At 36.5% G+C, this 19767-nt stretch overlaps 1 protein-coding gene across 1 annotated transcript; it reads left to right on the forward strand.

The window, feature by feature from the left end:
• Nucleotides 1–708: 708 nt before the first annotated feature.
• On the forward strand, nucleotides 709–14508 carry FAM98B (family with sequence similarity 98, member B; the record flags this gene model as incomplete). Its single annotated transcript, XM_010284433.1, has 7 exons — nucleotides 709–857; nucleotides 1691–1825; nucleotides 2526–2704; nucleotides 9524–9604; nucleotides 9982–10098; nucleotides 12515–12682; nucleotides 14170–14508. Coding segments are annotated over 7 exons (1168 nt in total), but the record flags the coding sequence as incomplete, so codon positions are not given.
• Between the last annotated feature and the right edge of the window lie 5259 nt (nucleotides 14509–19767).

Here is a 19767-nt window from a genome sequence, read left to right on the forward strand (position 1 = left end):
CGGCGAGCAGGGCTGGGCCTCTCGCCTCGCCCGGGAGCCGGGTCACGGCGTCTGCATTGGGCTTGCCCTGGTTGTAATGGGGGGAAGACGAAGGGAGGGCGGCTGCATGGGTGTTTCTTGGGGTGCAGAGAGTTTAAAAGCGTGATGGTCAGTCATACTGGAGCGGCCGCTAGCGGGCTGGGGCCGGCTGGGGGGCTGGCTGGGCGGCTTCTCTAAGGGGCGTCCGGGTCTCCGCCCGGCCAGGCTGCCCGCCTGGTTCGTGCCTGCCTGTCTGCTTCCCGCGAAGGTGCTTCAGCTGCAACAGAGAAGAAACAATGTAAAATTTAGTTTAATTTTTACTTATCTTGTTGCCAGTGCTCTAGGGCAGTGAGTTGGTAATGTTGGAAGGAAATTCGTTTGACTGAAGACGTGAATTAATAGTAGAATTCTTGTCAGTTTAGCATGTGCTGAAACGTGAAACTGTTTTCATATACACATGATATGTGAAATGCCTTCCTCCTATTTTCTGAGAAACCATTTTGTTTATAAATTACCACTCATTTTTTTGTGTGTTTATAAAAAGTCTGAATTATTCCTTGACAAAAGTAACTTAGAAAAATTAATTACTTTCAGTGTAGTTACTGATCGGCTTAGAGTAAAATGATTTTGAAATACATATATTTTATGTTAAACTTGCTTCTTATCACTAACGTTTGCCTCTCTGTGCAGGTACACGGGTCCCCTGTTGGAGGAGGAAGCCCTGAACAAAGCAGCAGAAAATGGATTGTCTTCACCAGAATTTTTTGAGCTTTGCATTTGGTTAGGTTCCCAAATAAAGTCACTTTGTAATATGGAAGAAAGCATCACTTCAACAGATGGTATATGAATTTAATATTTGTTCAGTGAATTTAGATCCATATTGTTCAGCTAATAGAGAAATTACAGTGTTGAAGTTTACAAGATAGCTGAAAGGTAGCCAAAACTGAGGCTGATAGTTGCATGTATGTGCCTTTTAGATTAAGGTCTGGTCTTGTAAAGATTCTTTCAAAAGAAAAATAAAAAGATGCTTTTGGATTTTTTTTTTTTAGATCAACATAAATATAAAAAGTACATTCATACATCCTACAAGTGGTTGTTATATGTAATCATATTTTGATGGCCTAAATTCTAGTGCCTGGTATTTACAGGTAGTTGGCCCAATGCAGTGTTCCATTCAGCACTGTGTGTAGGTACGAGAGTTGCTCGCTAGCACTACCTCATTCTTTCTGTTGAGTGCTGGAACTTGGATGAGATTTTGTATTGCTTATGTTTTCACAAAAAAGTAGTAAAACTAAAAACAACCTTTGAAAATAATGGGCTTATGACTCCTGTAACTTGTTCATCAGAAAATTAATTACTCTGATAGGCAGCTTTGTCACATATGCTGTTCACTCCCTAGTGATGTTCATTTGTATTCGCATCTCCAAAGACTGCTGTAGCATCGGCTTGTTGTTCAAAGCACGATTACAATATTGCTGTAGCTATTAAAAGGCTTGTCTGCTTGTATGTAGGACTTCTGTAAGAAGAAAGAAAATGTTACTAAGGTGGTAGATGGTAAATCTTTGTCTGGGCTATTGAAACCTGCAATTTAAATGTATAAGTTAAGAAAATTAGGTTACAGTTTGATGTTTCTGTAAAAAGCAATTAACTTTGCATTTATTTCTTCTCACAGGTGATAAAGATGTAGAGAGCTTCCAACTTGAGATTAGTGGCTTTCTGAGAGAAATGGCTTGTCCATATTCATCACTTATATCTGGAGACATCAAGGACAGATTAAGAGAGAAAGACGATTGTCTTAAACTCCTCTGTAAGTTATAACCATTTTTCCCATTTATAATACAGTATTTTACATGCATGCTCTATTGTTACTGTACAGTTTACATTACATTCTTTATGTGTATTTAAGTATATGTGTACAATCATTACAACCCAGGTGAGCATGCATCAGTTCACTTGTGCAGAAGTGGAAAATAGGAAGCTATTAGAAAACTATTTCAGTAGAAACTAAAATTTCTTTGTGAAGTATGGTTCAACCTACGGAGGCCTCCTTGATCTCTCTCTTAATCCCAGCTCAGCTGAAACTGAGACCTTGCTTCCTGTGTTTGAGAGGTTTCTGGGCAGCTTAAACGAAAAGGCTACATGATTTGAAGGTGCTGAAAGCGGGATTGAAAGAAGCAAAGTCTAGGTTTAAGCTGGACTTGGACAAAGGAGTAGCAGCAGGAACCAGTGTGATAATCAGAAACTAGTGAGGGAACTAGGGGTCTGGTGGCAGAAGTGAGTTAAGCAGTTAAATACGATCTGTAGTCTGAAGGTAGGAAGTCAGGTGAGAGTTAGTCCAGATGAAGAATGGGAAACTGGTACTGACCTGTCCAGCAGAGAACTGAGAAAGAATCTCCCTTTTATCATGGTCTTATTATAAATGTATATATTGTATTTGTGTATGAGAATGTGGATGCAGAAATATTCATGTGTGTCTAAATCTGCTGTTATGACACTTCTTTCTCTAGTATTTCTAAGTACAGAACTTCAGGCTTTAAAGATACTGCACAGCAAGAAAATTAAAGGCTCTCATTTGGAAAAGCACAGTGAAATTTATCAGGAGGTGCAAGCTATTTGTGATGCGCTGGGCTTGCCAAACTCCTCATCTTCTGATATTCCTCCCTTGTTAACCAATGCGGAACAAAAGGTATGGGCTTTTATGTGTTCTCTCTGCTGTTAAACTGTAAGCATTATCTCTGTAAGCATTCATCTTGGAGTTAAGGGCCCGACAGTCTAATTCATAAAAGCACTCTCTGACAAGTGCAAAGGAATTTTTATTCTGAAAGCCAGCTTAGTGTTTAAGTTAAACTGTTCTAGTTATGAGGTGCAGTATTTTGGCATTTCCCTGAGGATGGGATGTACCTGATGAGACATACTTTGCCCTGCAAATTTAAGGTGTGAGTTGAAGTAACATAGTTTTCCTGTTACATATTCAAATGTGCTGCAGCAGGCAGGAGGCTTTGGGTAATAACTGATTATGCATTTATGTACTTGTAGTCATTTCTGGGATGTATTAAATGTATTTAAATTTAATATCCAAGACTTAAATTTTTGCTTTTTAGTTTATGAATTTCTTAATTACAAGTATTGATTTATTAGTGACATTTCCTTAGTTGGAGAAGAGGATGAAAATGCCAGAATTACCAATAGCCAGTGAATAAGCCAACTTAAACCTTATTCAACAGGATTGTTCTTTCACTTGTATCCCACCAGTTTCTCACTTGTTTCATTGATGTGATCCTTAATCTGACTTCCTCACTGCAGAAGTAAATAGGCTGTTCCGCTGGAAATTTCTCTTCTCTGTCAGGCAGCTAAAAGCTTTGCTCTTTACTTCTCCTTAGTATTTGGCGAGAGAGTGGGTGACTGCTGCCCTTTAAGAATTATGGGAGATACATGGAATGAATCTCCCTCTGCTGCTGAGTCCTTGGGTTTAATAATTTTACATGATTATGCTTCTTTTTTTTTTCTTCCTCCCCCTTCGTCTTCTCATCAGCCAGTGTACAGTTGAACATTCAGAGGTTTTGGGGAGAGGGCCTGTTACTTGCATGCTTTTCTTACATCTGTACATCTTTAGGGTGACAAGATGAAACTTTAATAGATTCATTTATAAAAGGCAGCATCCAGGTGATGGTAAAAACACCTATTCCTGCACTATTAACTGTGCTTGATCTATTTAGTTCTAATGAAATCTTTATATCCAGTCTTTCCATTAAACGTTTTTGAAAGGATGAAGAAACAGTTCTAGCACAGTTTTCTGAGGGTTAAAATGTCAGAGTTCCAGCTAGTAACTAATTGCTTGAAATTTGCCTGGTACTGTTGATCTCCCTCTATGGGTGTTAGCTGGGTTTATATCCGTGTAGGCTGCAGCCATCCTCACTTCCTTGCTTCACTTCTTGGATACAGATTTAATTTCATCCTATGTTACAGGGGTAGGACTCTAGTTCGGCAATTGCAGGACAGCAAGACCAGACCTGGTGGGCCAGTTCCTTCACGCACACGTAGAGAATCTAAAAAGCTGTCTTGGAATTATTAGACTCCTGGTATCTGACATCTTCTGCAAAATCCAAGATTTCAGATAGGATCACAGGCTTCAAATTGGTGTGTAGGGTGTTACTGTTACAGTTTATGTAAACTGTTATGGTTTCATAAATACTAAAATGAGCAGAATCTTTAAAGCATCTTACCTTTTTTTAATCTTTCTTTTCTTTTTTTTTTTTTTTTTTTTTAATAATACTGCCTGGGCTATTTTGCAATGGTTTTCAGGTCTGTCAATTCCACAGTGGTTATATCACTTGTACTCAGTTTAGTGAGTGTAGCAAGGTGAGATAACTAGTTCGTTTATCTTCCGTGACTCCAAATTAATAGTGTAATTTGTTCTCTGCGTGTTTCATCCCTTGCAAACAAAGGATTTTTTTCCTACCTCTCAGGAGATCTTGTAGAATTTCTACTATGTGTTTTCTTGTCCTTCATCCCTTACTTTATTATAGGACAGGTTCAGAGTTATTTTGATACAGTGGAGTTAGATACCTACATTTGTAGATGTAGCTGCGTTACAACAGTGATACCACCAACTGGAATTCATTGCCTTTGTAAACATTTTTTCAGAGTGCCATTTGTTACTTTTGTTTATATTCTCACAAAAATACACTTGAAATTACCCATTTCTTTTTCCAAATATTTTGTTGCTTCTGATTTAACTGGGTTCTGTGTAAAATTGCACTGTTGGTTTTTAGCATTATATTATATAATTTGTAACAGAAACTTAAATACTAATCTAGTATTTTTATTGAGTTTGCAAATGTATCTGCAGCATTTCAACATGTCTACTCTTTGTCTCTGTCTAGCATCTTCAGCATTGTCAGTAGCTGTGGGAATAGTTCTGAGAATAGTTTGGCTGTGCAGCAGCAATCTACCAAAGGGACAGATCACACATTGTATTTTGGTATGGAACGTTAGAACATTGATTGTTTTTAATCATTTGTCAGTTTATTTAAAAGACTAGTATAAAATCAGGATTGCTTTCTTCATTCAAACTATGAGTTTTATAGTAGCTCAGACTTTGAGTAGGCAATCATAGCAAGTATCTTTTAAACTTGCATCTCATGTAATAAACTGGGGTAGTGGTTATCAACATACATAAGAAAATATGAGAGATCAGTTGACAGTATTACAGCCTCCTACCACTAAATATCTTGTTCTATTCTAGAGCATTGGAAAAAATAATAGTAATTTTTAAGTTGTTTTTTAAGGTGCTGTTCCCTTGTAAACTACATTTACAAGGGGTAACTCTGGGAAGCGTTTTGAAATTTAGTACCAAAAACCCAATAAATTCTAAATGAACATTGATCAAATATTCAGCAAAGTTTCTGCTGGTGTTGTGCTTTGTAACTCATGGTCACCTCTGGCTTCTTTCTACTCAAGATAGTGTGAATTTTGCACCTAATTACGAAGTGACATTCTAATACTGTTTATTTGAAAGACTTCTTAATATGATATTATTCAAAAGACTTCTAAATTTTTTTGCCCACATTATTTGTTTTCTAATATGTGAAAAGTAGTCCCCTAAGAGTAGAGAATGAAAAGAAACTATAAAGGGTTACCAAAGAAATGAAATCAAAACTAAGCTAAAATAACATTCAAGTGAAATATGAGAAGACTGTCTTTAAAAATATTTGGGAATACTTCCTAGAATTTATTAATATTTAAGTTAGTGTGTTGCTTTTAACTGCTAGTGTTTAATAATTTTACAGACATAATGGTGCCTGTACAATAAGTATCAATGTAGTTGCAAGGAACAAGACAAAAGAGTTGTGCTGTTCAGCAGACATAAAGGTCAAACAAAAATGTCTTTAATGTTAGATTAATATTGAAATTAAAATGATCTACCAATAAATGGAAGAGAGGCAGAGGATGAGTGAAAAATATTTTGTGCTTAGGATTTTAGGTGATCTTTCTGCACTTATACAGTACACCTTATGACTAATTACGACAATGTTCCTTCCTTAAAGTGTTGATAGTTTAACTTAAATTAATAAAATGATACCTCTCTCCAGGTCAGTTTTTTTCAAAATCTTAGAAACCCTGGAGGTGCATGCATATATGATGTTTATCTGTGCAAATGGTGTTAAACATAAAAATTATTGCTCTATATTGACAGAGGGTAAAAGTAATTAATAAATACATGGAACGTGGTAGTGAAATATGAGCTAAAATTTTTTTAAAGGAGTATAGACACAAATCTACAGTTGAGAAATGTCACGTTAAATACATAGAGATATCCTTTACTTAGTAACAACAGAAAAACTGTATATTTTTATACAGCAGATTTTGAAGTCAATATTTTTGTCTCAGACAAATACAATCACTGATTTGTTTTTAAACTAGCTTCCAGAGCAATTCCAAAAATATTTAATGTTACCAAGGTCATTGATTACACAGTGTGTTAAATAGTCAAATATATTCGTCTTCATCTAGCTTTTAATTAATTGATTTGCTTTTTACAGCTGAGTATGTTAGAATGTTAGCGTGTTTTGGCTGTTACAATTTGTTTATGAGTATGATTTCACTGCTCTTATCTGGGCACTGCTTTTTTTACTGTTCCTGCTTACACATGCAGACTTCTTTCTGGGTTTTGGTAGTGTTTTGTTTTTTTTTTAAACTCCTGCTTATCCTTCTGAATCTAGGGCAACTGTCGTGTTTAGGAATGCAGCGTATAGCGTAGATTCTCACATCAGTTGCATTCTTGTCTTCTGGCAGACAGGTGTATGTCAAAGCTGTTGTGCTCATAGCCCTGTCATCAGTCAAGGCTGGACGATGTATTCTGCAACTGCAAGGCAGCTCAGCTTGTTTCACCAGTGTAGTTGTAGGATATGCTGTCAGAGTCCTGCTGATGGGAGTAAGGGAGTAAAGTGGAGATTCAGTAATCTGGGTATGACTTTACAGTGTGTCACAAACATAAACATAGACCAGTTCATCAGTGAAAATATTCCTCCTTAAATGTTACCTGATTAATAAACGTGTCACTGGATAAAATTACGTAGGTATTCTCTTTAACTTCGAAAGAAAAGGTTGCAGAAATTTCGAAGTAGTTTCCCAGTCAATAAAGGATTGTTTCATTTAGTTGCTCTTGTTTCTTCTAGTTCTGACTTTCACTGATTCTCTTCTTTAATTGTTCTTTCTAAACTTCCTTTCATTTTTCAATTTATGGAGATCAGGAGTATGCAGTGCTGGGTTAGGTAATTTAATGTGATCGACTTCTGTTGGCAGAATGTATGGCTATTGTATGTGGAGCCCAGTGTTGTATTTGGCTCTTAACTGCCCTCACAGCTGCAAACTTGCAATAATTCTAATCTTTAGATAGTATTCAGCATCACTGGCTTTCAGATGTTCTTTCACTCTATAGCTGTAAATTACATTGAGGATTTGTTTTGGTTTTGTTCTGTTGTTTTTTTCCAGTAGCCAGTCTCATTTTGATAGACTCTCGTCCTTTCAACTCATTAGAACCTTTGAGGTTTTATTTCTGACCTTAATGGTATATGGATAGACACCTCTTGCCTAATAGAATTTTTAATTAATCTGCTGTTTATTCCTCCTTCTATACGAATTACTGATTTCTTCATCTCTTTCTGTCATGCTGATTCTATGTTGTTGATCATTAACTTCAGTTTTTGATTCTTCAGACTTCTGTTTATATTCAAGCATAGTTTGTGCTTAGGTACATTTGAATTTTGAAGTAGATTGGGAAGCATCATGTGCATGCTTCACTAAAATCAAAACAAGTTGGCTACATTTGGAAGACAGACAAATCAGACAACCCTGGAGGGTTTTTTGTAAACAAAGTAAAGGTTGCAAAGAAACAAGAATTAGCAGAGGAGTGTAGCGATCAGTAGGATACATGGAACTGAACTTCACCCCTTATTGTAACCTCTTTTTTGATAAGGGTGGAGTATAATAGCAGGGAATATTACAGTAACTAGATTGCCACTTTTCAGATACTGCTAGCCTGTCTTTTCTGCTGGAGTCAAAACACTGTTTTCCCCATAATTTGCTCACTGCACAATATTTTTTACTTCAGACTTTTTCTGGAGGCATTGTGTTTTTAACTTGCCACAGTGCTGCCCAAAAGTGATGTAAAAAGAACAAAATATGCACCTTGATTTTCACACTAAATTTGAGATAAGATTCTTTCCTTGGTATATGCAAAAAAAAAAGGAAAATGAGATAATTGCAAAATCCCTGAATATGAGAGTTGATTTATCAAGTACTTCTTTTCAAGTAGCTTTCTTTAATCAAATAACTAGGTGCTCTAGAATTTTATTTCTGTCTCCTAGAGGGTTTTTTTTCATAGTGATCCCTGGAGATGATACTTCTGTAATATGTAGAGCTTAAAACTCTGACAAGATGAACTAAGATAATACTGGAGGAGTCAGCTTTGAACCATACCTGTAGGATAAATATAATGTAAATGCCTGTGTGCCTACACGAAGTCTTATAAATACTTGCAAATATATCTAATGGCTGTCCTCAGCTATAGGTTTTACTGTAGATTATGCACTACCTTAATCCTTCCTTATGACATGTAAAAGAAAATTAACTCTAGTTTTAGTCTTGTTTGACTTGGTTCTCCATAATTATTTACAAAAGCAAATGAAGATGTAGTTCTCCCCATAAGATCGTGTGTGGAATTTGCAGGAACGCATGTAGTCTACTCCAGCTGAAAAGTCAGTTGGCTGAAAAGTTATGTACGAGTGGTGTGAGCATTCATGATAACGGTTTTAGAAGAGCAGTGCCAAAGAAGAGGAGGTAGAGGTTTCTTGTAATGAGAGAAGAGAATGCAAGAGTTTGGAAGGCAGAGGGAGCATACTTCATCTCTGATCATTGAGGGCAAAAAACTAATGGAAAAAGTATAAGCAAGGCTGATTTGGAGTGAATGCAAAAGTCTTAAACATAATGTCAAATGGAATCAATTATAGAATTAGAAGAAAATTAGTGAGAGAGAATGACTGCATACCTATCATACCTCCTGCCTTTCTTACTAGCATCAATCACCAGATTTTTGTAGCCAAGTCTAGCATTTGGCAACAGAACTCCTTAGCTTCCAATTGTTACACTTCCTTAGTTGTGGTTACAACACTTAGTAATAAGTAAAATGAGTAGTTTAATTAGTCCTACTGCCTACATGCACTTGATAAATTTGCCATATAGATATTGTTCTATTATAATTGGGAGGAGAAGTGGTGTGCCACAAAATATTTTTGTACAGAGGCTGGTCATGTAGTGGAAGTATTCAGGAAATGTTTTTGTAATGAATGATAAGTCATAAGATGCGTATCTCTCTTTATGCGTCTGCTAAAACAAATGTGCTATATTTGATTTTACGAGTAGCAAATTGTGATTACTTCAAATTGTTCTGAAATAAATGTAAATATTGATTGTATTCTGAGAAGAAGTATGTGTTTTGTTTCAGATAAAGGACATTCTCTCAAAAGTTCAAAATAACCATGTGGGGAAATCACTGCTAACAAAACCTCTGAATTCTGACCAAGTGGTAAAAAAAAGTCTCCATTTCTTTTCTGTATTTAACAGGACGGTCAAAATCAATGCACATGGCTTCATCTAACTTTGTCCATTTTACAGTCACTGTTAAATGTTAATACTAAAATTCAATTGCTAAATATTAACAATGCTAATCAGATACTTCCGGAATTAATGTTATAAAACAGACTTTGTATTGATTCACCCATTTATTAACTTTCAAAATATTTTGTGTATACGTACTACTGTAACACTACACAGATGCACTCCTAATTTTATAGTGGTCACCTGGGGATAGACAACTTAGTTGCTGAATGGGGTTAACTTTAAATTGAACTTCTATAAATTTATAGACTTGAATGTTTGGATTTTTTTATTGTAACACTGCAGGAAAGATTGGAAAAAATCAATGATGCTCTTCGCAGTGAGTACGAATGCCGCCGACGTATGTTAATGAAGAGGCTAGATGTGACAGTACAGTCTTTCGGCTGGTCAGATAGAGCAAAGGTAAGCTTGCTGGGGTTTTTGCTTCCTGTAGGAAGGAGTCTGCAACAATTCCCCAGGTCTTCCTACCAAATACACATACCATGTAAATACACTTACATTACTGTTGTTTTCTTTCTAGACAGTTTCTCATCCTGGGCTGTAACATCCAAGTCCTAGATATTCAGAAAGGGGAAGGATTGGACCAGATAGCATAGTCCATCCTTTGTGACTGTTTATAGCTTCACAATTACTAATTCTAGTGTGCTCTGTTGGGGTTTCTCACTTTAATAAGTTCACATCTCCCCTTTTTCTTTACTATATCCACCCGCCTCCAATCAAGTAAACTAGGAGGGAGGCTCAGCATTTCTTATGCAGATGCAAGATGAAGAAAAACACTGGGCCTTAACATAGGTTGGGTGCAAAGAGTGGCTGCCCATAAAGTCAGTGAGATTACAGTGACTGCTGCCTATCTTGGATTCAAAGCTACTGAACAAACAGATGGTCAGTTGAACAGGTTATTTGAATAGCAGCTTGTATGAGAAGAGGACACAATTACTTGTAATCCTTCAGGTGGCTAAAAATTCCAAACGGCTCCTCTGGATTTTCTCTGCTGGTATCATTTTAATTGTGATAATTTCATTTTTACTATTTCCTAGCGCTCTGTATATTAAAAAAATACTCATGATTTAACCAGTCTGATATTTCTGAGATAGAAATATATATTGTTTCTATACAAGAGGATAGGGAGATCAGATACAAAAAGTTTGTAATTTGATGAATATGTATGTGGGAAGCTGGAGGCGGATGTTTTTGCTTATGAGCTGCAAGATCGACTTTCCTTCCAGAAGTTCCTGTAGAAAACTTAAGATGGATAAGTCTTAAAACTTGGAAAGCTTGCTGAAATTATGGATTGTTACAGGTCTTTCTAGTGTCACAATTTGTTGTTGACACATGCAGATAGAATAGGTTTCATGAAGCTTGCTAAGTATCACTGGAAGACGTGAGTCTAGATGCTGCTATGCTGCTTTGGAATGGCTCACTGTTTAATTTTAGCAGGGGTTCTGAATGCTCTTATGCTGCAAGAAAGGAAAAGGAGGGCATTTAGCTCACAGAAGCCAAGAGGTGTCCCTATGTATACAACTTCCTTATAGCTATTCCAATACAACTGTATATTTTCACATTTAAAGTATACTGCTAAAATGTAGTTAATTTTAACTGATGACTAACTTAGACTAAAATTTTAAGTCACTTGATATTATTCCATTCAAACAATGTAAAAAACAATAAATACCCTTTCACAAGAGAACAATAGTTTAAAAAGATTTTTAATAATGATAAAGTAGTAAGATGATTCATTTTCCTGTCTTATAAAGACAACTGATGTGAAATAGCATGCAGTTACAGAAATAACCAGGTTACATATTAATTCAAAATTACATATGATTTTTAATCTTTTTTTCCTTATTTCTCCTGTAGAAATGTGTGTTTATAGCTTCTCCAAAAAGGTTTTGGAGATTGAAAATACTTCGGTATTGATATAATTTAGATTTTTTTTTTTTAAGTCAAGAGGCAAATTATTGTCCTTTTTTTAATTTATTTGTTAGCTTGCCTTTTTTCCCCCACTATTAAATAGCTATTTATACCTTCCTCTGCTTTTGATGATGTGACATTTTTGTGTTGGTTTTTTTAAACTTGTTGAGTCTCCAAGAGGGGTAAGTTTGCAGACTGAAATGGATCCATAAATAGTGTAGTAATTGCCTAGCAAAACAGCCATGTAAAGGAACAGCACCTGTTGTCTGATCCATCCAAGATCAAATTGGTTTTTTACTTTGAAGATCATTCTAGAAGTTCCCAACAAGTGTATATTCTAGAAGTTCCTAGAAAGTCTATTTATTTTTATTGTTTGTTAAACAAATAAACATCAAAGTGTGTTTGGAAAAAATCTTATTTTCTCCCCTTCTCAGTCTCACTTTTTCATGGCTTATACAAGTGTTTTGTTGCATTGATATATTTTAAATGTTTTTTCCAAACTGACCTTACTTTGAAGCTGCTCTGTTTTCATCACATTTAGAAGTGATCTGTTAAATATGGCTACAAAAGCTCTGGAGAGAGCAGTTTGGACTCTTAAATTTTAATCTTTAGATATGTTGGAAAATGTCAAAGAATCTGTTTGATGCCAGTGCATAGGAGAGTTTCTTTTGTAATAGTGCTAAGTTTCAACATCAATTAAACATAATCAGCAGCATTTTTTGTACAATAGCTCCATTGATATGCAGAGAATTGGTAACAACTGGCTCTATATTTTGTAAGAAAACCTAGATTTTCAGACATTACACCATGTGCTCAATTTGAAACTTAACTGAGGCCAATACATAGTTTATGGTGTGTTTGTGTGTTTCATGCCTAGCAAGTAAGTCTGTTTTAATTTATCATTTAGGTAAAAACAGATGACATAGCACGAATCTATCAGCCCAAGCGCTATGCATTATCTCCAAAGTCAACTATTACATTAGCTCACCTTCTTGCTGCTCGAGAAGATTTATCGAAGATCATAAGAACAAGTAGTGGATCAACACGGGAAAATACAGTCTGTGCGATCAACAAGGTATACTTTTTCTTTCTGGGATGTGATAAAAAGACATGGGAGTTTACAGACCTATCAAAAGTAATTCTGGAATTATACTCTTTGCTTAATATTTTCATTTCCTTTTGCAAGATATCTGGTGCTTTAAGAAAGGAAGATTTGCAGCATTCCAGTGAACATTGCAGCAACTTCTTTTTTTAATCTTTATTACACAGTCAGTCATGCGACAGGATGAAACAGTAGTCTAGATGAGGGAACAGAGGTGGGAACTGCATGTGCATGCACGCGTAAATGACCTTTTGCGTTCAGTGGAACTGCACACCTCAAGTTAAGGAGATGTATAAGTCTTTCTGGTATCAGTTCCTGGGCTACCTGTTGCCAGGATTATGTTGTTGGCTTTGAAAACCAACGTCTTTAGTTTATCAGTGTATTATAAATCACAGAAGTTTCTGTGGAAGTGCTGCGAAGTAAAATTATTTGGTTTGGCTACAGTAATAAATCAACATCGTACTACTTTCTTGTGTATGATAAAAGCTGACACTTGCAAGTAATGATATTAGTTTCACCATTCAAATGGGGACTAAGCCTGTTCTTATTAATCCTTTTTTTACAGATTTTTCTAAAGTTTTCTGCCTCACTTAGATACCCTTTAATATGTTTTGATCCCAGAGATTCTGAGATTTCTTAATTAGTGCAGGATCTCAGAGAAAGTTTTTGGGTTTGTTTTTGTTTTTTCCTGAGAGGACTTTAATTGGAGTGCCTGTGACTGCCCAAGGTATGTTAACACTTATCACAGAGAGTTTAGGAAATAGGAGAACAACAACAGAAGACCTACTTGGATACCTCATTGTTCTTTGATTTAATGTTTTGTGTAACTTTGTCCAGTACAGTCTCCCTTTTTGTACACTGAGTAACATCCACCAAAGTCAAGATCCCTTTTTTCCTCTTTTTTTTTTGGAAGTGTTACTGCAGCATGTTATATATTTTGTCCATTCTAGCTCTCTACTGAGCATCAGTAGTTTCTAATCTCAGGCAAACTGGTGTTCCTTTTGGAGTTGCACATCAGTTTACCAGTTGTTTTTTTGCCAGCTGATTAGGTTTGAACTTGAACTTTGAAATTTAAGTAGTAGAGCTGCATCATAAGGAGTCTTTTCTATATGAATATATATTTATGTATTTTATATATGAATTATGTATATTGCTTGTTGCAATACTAATACTTCACATACATGTAGTTTTCTTCATAAAGATTTCACAAAAGTAATATGAGTTAGCTAGTTGCAGTTACTTCAATTTTACAGGTGGAAAATGGGATCACTTTCAGAGTTCTATTGTGTTGTAGCAAGTTACGACGATAGGAAATAGGGATTCTGCTGTCAAGCTCTACACTGAGGGGACCATATTTCCTGTAAAGAGCAGGCAGCATGTATTTGTCCATAGAAGAACCCTGTGTCCCTTCAAGTTATTACTATGTTTTTAAACTAAAAATGACCTGTTTTTCCACATAGGTTCTGATGGGGAGAGTACCTGACCGTGGAGGCAGGCCAACAGAGATTGAACCACCTCCTCCTGAAATGCCTCCTTGGCAAAAAAGACAAGAAGGTGGTGGAAGAGGTGGCTGGGGAGGTGGGGGTGGTGGTGGAAGGGGCAACTGGGGAGGTGGAGGGGGTAGAGGAGGAGGAGGAGGTGGTGCTTTTGGAGGTGGAGGTTTCAGAGGTGGTGGAAGAGGTGGAGGTGGCTTCCAAGGTGGCAGGGGAGATTATGGTGGCAGGGGAGGTTATGGTGGCAGGGGAGGCTATGGTGATCCATATGGTGGAAGAGGAGGGGGGGGATACCGAAGATACTAAAATACTGTAAATATTAACAGATTAACTGACAAAATATAGTGGTGGTGTTTACTGGAATCAGGAATTTAGATGTGTTAACTTGGGTTTAGGTTAGAATTAAGTATGACCACATGAATCATTGCATTAGACCAACTGATGTTGTCATTGAATTCTTTTAGTTAACTGAACAGAACTTTTATACTAAAACGTGATGACTGAAGTCCTTGTTTTTCGTACTGCTCATATGGTGTTTTTTAATATGTCATTTTATTTAAAACAAGCGTCAGAAAACTGAATAAAACCCTTTCAAACAAACAAACAAACAAATACTATTTCATGTTCAGGCCTCTAATTATTGCATGTTGCATGTCCACTCCACTGCTCCAAAATGCTGTGTAGAAAAAACAAAATAGGCCTAAGAACCGGATGGAAACACTTCTAAAAGACTGTAGAATAGTGCTTTCAGGCTTTTTTTTCTTCATCTAGTTTTCACATGGGACATGTAAGCAAATTTTAATGTCAAAAGTTAAAATCCTTAAGGCTTTCATCAAAATTATTCAATTAGGTTTCTTATTCTTCCAGAACTTCACGTAACAGTAACGTTCTGAATTAATACTCCACAGAAACTAATAAAATCAGGTTGTTCTGTGTTTTCATAAATAGTTCGGAGACTATTTGAAGGTCAGAGCGTGTGCTGTAAACTCAGAATCATGGTGAGTTTTGATAGTTTACCTGTTTTCCATTTTATTGGTGTTTTCTTAAGAATACTTTCAGATTGGGCAGGAAACTTCTGCAGCCATCGTGTCTGGTAAGAGTTCAGTTACATATTCCTTCTGAATCAGCCTTGAGACACAAAGGTTGAATAAGCTGAGCTTCTTGAGAAAGAACATACCATTCTTCCCCCCCCCCCCCCCCCCCCCCCCCCCGCCCCCCTTCTATCCCATTCTTCCCCCCCCCCGCCCCCCGCCTGCTCGCTGTCTTACTTTGCCAACCAATTGGTCCAACAACCTAAAAGAAACTGTCTTGATATGGTATGGGTGCCTTCTCCTTCATGGGCAGTGTTACTCTAGAAGGAGGAGTTAGCTTTCATACAATTATGGCTGTAAATACATGTAGACAAGAATTCAGTTTAGAGCTGTCCGTTAAAACAGTTTCTGTTGTGCAGTGTCTTTTAGATCTCCTCTCCTGCTGTGAGGCCACTCCTGAGTACAGCAGCGGAGCAGGGGGATGATGCCAAAGTATATACTCGTAGCTGTTTATCAGGATCAGGTTACTACAGAGAGACTTGGGAAGGCATCTGATAAACCTGGGGGTGGCTGTTGATTGCATAGCACAGAATCCTTGAAGCACTCGAGTATGTAGCTGTAGGCTTAACTGCAGGTTGAACTTCAGGTTTTTATTTTGGTTTTATGTTACACAGTTACGAGTTCTTTCTCGACAAATTTCCTATTGGTGTCCATATTCGATATGCTTTAAAGGTGTTATTTTACCTTCAGGAACATGTACATCGTATGCTGTTTCATAGGCAGCTTTATGCATGAATGTAAAGCTCTGTTCAAAATCAAATTACTATCTCTTTCAAAAGCCTGTGTCAGAGTGCTTCATTAGCCATCACCATTTTCATTTGAAATTTCAATTCAGATAAGCTTCAAAAGTTTCTCTCCTGTTATTTCCTCTCTGATCACAGTCTGCTTGAGAATGCTGCTTGTAATGTCAGATACAGCCTTACCCATACTTTAGCAGGTGCCTGGCAAAAAAGGGCAGGAGTTTTCCTTGCTTGAACACGTTAGCTTGGATGTGAACTCTTGAAATAATGGCTTAACTTCACGCAACTGCTAGCAGTATAGTTCCTTTACCAGTTTTTTTTCTATGGTCCTTTCTGGCCCAAGCCACTGTCAGCCTCTGGGGTCATTATGGAGAGACCCTCACGGGTCACATGCGAGCATGGTACTGGTTTTCTCACTTTTGAGCTTGGTTTTTGCCCAATGCTCTGGAATAGCTCCCAAATTGATGACATACCAAGTGACACTGCTGGCCAACCCTTCACGTCCAAGGCGAGCAAAGGAGTGGAGAGAGTAGTTTTTAATAACCAAAGCCCTAAAACAAAATTCTGTCTGCTCATCCCAATGTTATTTTTTGCTACAAGTAATTTCTGAACAGCAGTCAAGCATTTAGCTTCACCGGGGAGATATGCTAGGCAAATCCAATGGCTTATCTATGCATAAAGATTTCATCAGTCTTAAGATGTGAAGTTGTACTGGTTTAGTTGCCCTGATTTAGTTGAACTGCTGTAACTGTGGCTGTGGCTGTGCCTGTGCCTCGTTGCTTTTACACTCACTGGTTTATCCTGTTTGTAGCAGGCAGGACAGTTCTGAATGAAGTAAACCATCAAGTGAACCAGCTATGTGCCCACATGTAATTCTAACAGTTATATTATTTCAATATCATATTTCAGTTATATTTATGTAGACCACGTAAAAGATGGAAATTTAAATAGGTTGGAGATTTTGGTTTTTAATCTGGCCATTTCAGTTTTTCTTAAGTGATTCCAAAATGTGAAGCCAGTAGTGGAAAACTAAAGTAAGCACCACCACATTTCATAGAGGTATCCTTTTCTGTCCTGTTGTCATAATGTATGCCTTTAATTTATCAAAAGATGCAATAATACCATGAAAATAATTGATTTAAACGTCTTCTCAAATTTTGTATGTTTGTGAGCATTTTTGTGTTTATTCACATTTAGTGACTATCTACCTGAATATTATTTTGTTTAATCAAGAATTGAAAAATAGGTTGGTGGGTTTTTTTCAGGATTTGAAAGAGACACTTTTGTTAATAGCTGTAAACACTTGAGGAATAAAGTACTGTATTTGAAGTTACTTGCATCACTTGTGTAGTGTGATTTGGATTCACTATCGTATGTTCCTCCTGTGTTTGTAAAGAAGAATTCCTGCTAAACTTAATTTTTATGATGATGAAAAATAACAGATATATTTTGACCCAAGTGGAGACAGCTGTAAATAACTATATAGGAAAACTTCAACAGACAGGGCATGTTGCACATATATCCCTATTACATTCTCTGGGATTACTAAGGAATCTCAGTTAAATTTTATCTTAGTAAAAGAAAAAATTACATAGGTCTATATAATCATTACTTCTGGCTTTATGTAAACTTAGGAAATATCCTCCAATTACTTCTGAAGTTTTCTTTTTTAATTTCTATAATTAGGAAGTAAAACACAAGTTGTTCTGTATGTGCAAAACTGTAGAGCAGATTTGCCCATATAAATAGGAATTGTGTTTTCCTTGTTGTCTTCCCTCAGATGGTTGAAGATAACTGAATGAATGTTCATTACCCTATATAAAAACATATTTGAGAGAAGGTATTTTGAGGTTTACTGCAAGGTAAAAAATAGCGAGTCTTTAGGGTGCCACAGTGCTGCCCGTGTAATAGCCAGCAGTAGCAGACGGTACAGAAGCCTTGTTTAAACTTGGCTATCATGCTGTGAAATCTTTTCAGAATTAGCATTCCTAATGAAGAATTGTGCTTTGGAATACCTGGAATAGCGAGTAGCAAAACAGTGTCTGTACTGTGTCAACTACTAAAATAGCGAAAGAAGAATCTGCAAATACCTAGCTCCCTAAGTTTTCTCAAGCAATGCTCCAAGGCTCAGAGAAGGTGAAGTTAGACTAGTGTCTCTGGTACTAGGTTAATCCAGCAGAAGTGTCTCAAGTGACAAACTCAAGGATGAATAGAGCTTGTATAGATTTCTTTGAGATACAAACTCAGAGGCAAGAAGAGCAATTTTAGTATTTTTCTATTATAAATATTAAACTGAAATCTTACAATTTATATAAAATCTTTACAATCTGTACATTTTTTCAATCTTCTCAAACAGCATTAAAACAAAACTTTTTCAAGTTGCCATAGAGATCAGTTACAACAAAATAACAGATTGCTACTGTAACAAAAACATATTTCCAAAAACATATATAAGCTACTTTAGAGGCAGTTGTGTTTAATCTGAATACCAACAGTAGCCCTGCCTTGTTAATTCTGATATTACTCAATCTATTTACTTTTATCTTTAAATGATTAGAATCCACACTTAAAAAATAAGCAGTATTTGGGGGGGGTACTTGTTTTCAGTTCCTTCCTGTGAGTACATGAAACACAGCTGAGCCTGGAGAAGGAATAAAGGTGAGTGCTCTTCATTTAAATTAGCCATGACAAGATAAATTTCAGTATCAGTGTTTGCTAACATGACTTTTAAACAGCACTTACTTAGTACTTTAATTCTGTCTTTTTTTCCTAGCATGAAGCAGTTTGAAGATTAATACAGATTTGAGTGATTTTTTTGTTCAGTAGCTTTGTCAGTTTTAGCAGTATCCTTGTCCGTTTCTGCTATTAGTCTTTCATGCAGCAGAGAGGAAGTCCTAAAAGAAGTAAGAAGGGACTACCACCAAAAAAAACCACCAAACCAGATTTACAAGAAGAGAGAGAAAACTGTAAGGGGCTTTGGGCAAACAGAGAACCTGAAGGTACTTTGAGAGCTATGGAATTCTCTAGATATCAACTGACTTCTTTGAAGCAGGAAGTTTTCAGCATACATGAAGCTTCACATACTTGTTCTGTAAGACATTCGTCCAAGCAGGTCCCTTTTAAGTCATTCAGATTGTTGTAAGAACGAGAAGACACCACAGAGAAACACTGCTAACATTAAGTTAGCATTTAAGACTACAAATCTATGGTCATAACTCAAAATTGAGTATTAAGTATGCAACCTAGTAGCACAGTAGCCTGGGGGCCAGCTGCTGGTGTTTGTTAGGGAATTTTCTTTTTAAATGAGAGTTTGTTAGTGATCTCTATCACCCAACACACAAATTCTATTAGAATCCAAAGTTTAGACCACAAGCAAGCAGTTATCTTAGCTGTACAAGATTGAATCTTAGCTGCTCTTCCAGGGTATTTTCAAAATATGTGAAAATATATTCAACTTTATCTTGTTTATTTTAATTGTTGCAGAAACAGACTTTTATTTGCTAAATGCCTTGTTGTATTTCCCTGAATAGAGGACAAAATCAGGAAGCTTACAGAAAATGAGCACAGAAAGTTTGCAGACATGACCCACAGCCATTCTCATTGCTTCATTGATCAAAGTGCAATTCCATGTTAATTGTTAATAATTCAGGTTTAGTGTATAAGGAAAAAAGCTGCACAATCTTCACAGCTGCTGGCTTTTGTTCTATGCATTTCAGTTATTTACAGTAAGGTAA

The sequence above is a fragment of the Phaethon lepturus genome, unplaced genomic scaffold (assembly GCF_000687285.1).
Source record: "Phaethon lepturus isolate BGI_N335 unplaced genomic scaffold, ASM68728v1 scaffold5273, whole genome shotgun sequence".
Classification (NCBI taxonomy): Eukaryota; Metazoa; Chordata; class Aves; order Phaethontiformes; family Phaethontidae; genus Phaethon; species Phaethon lepturus.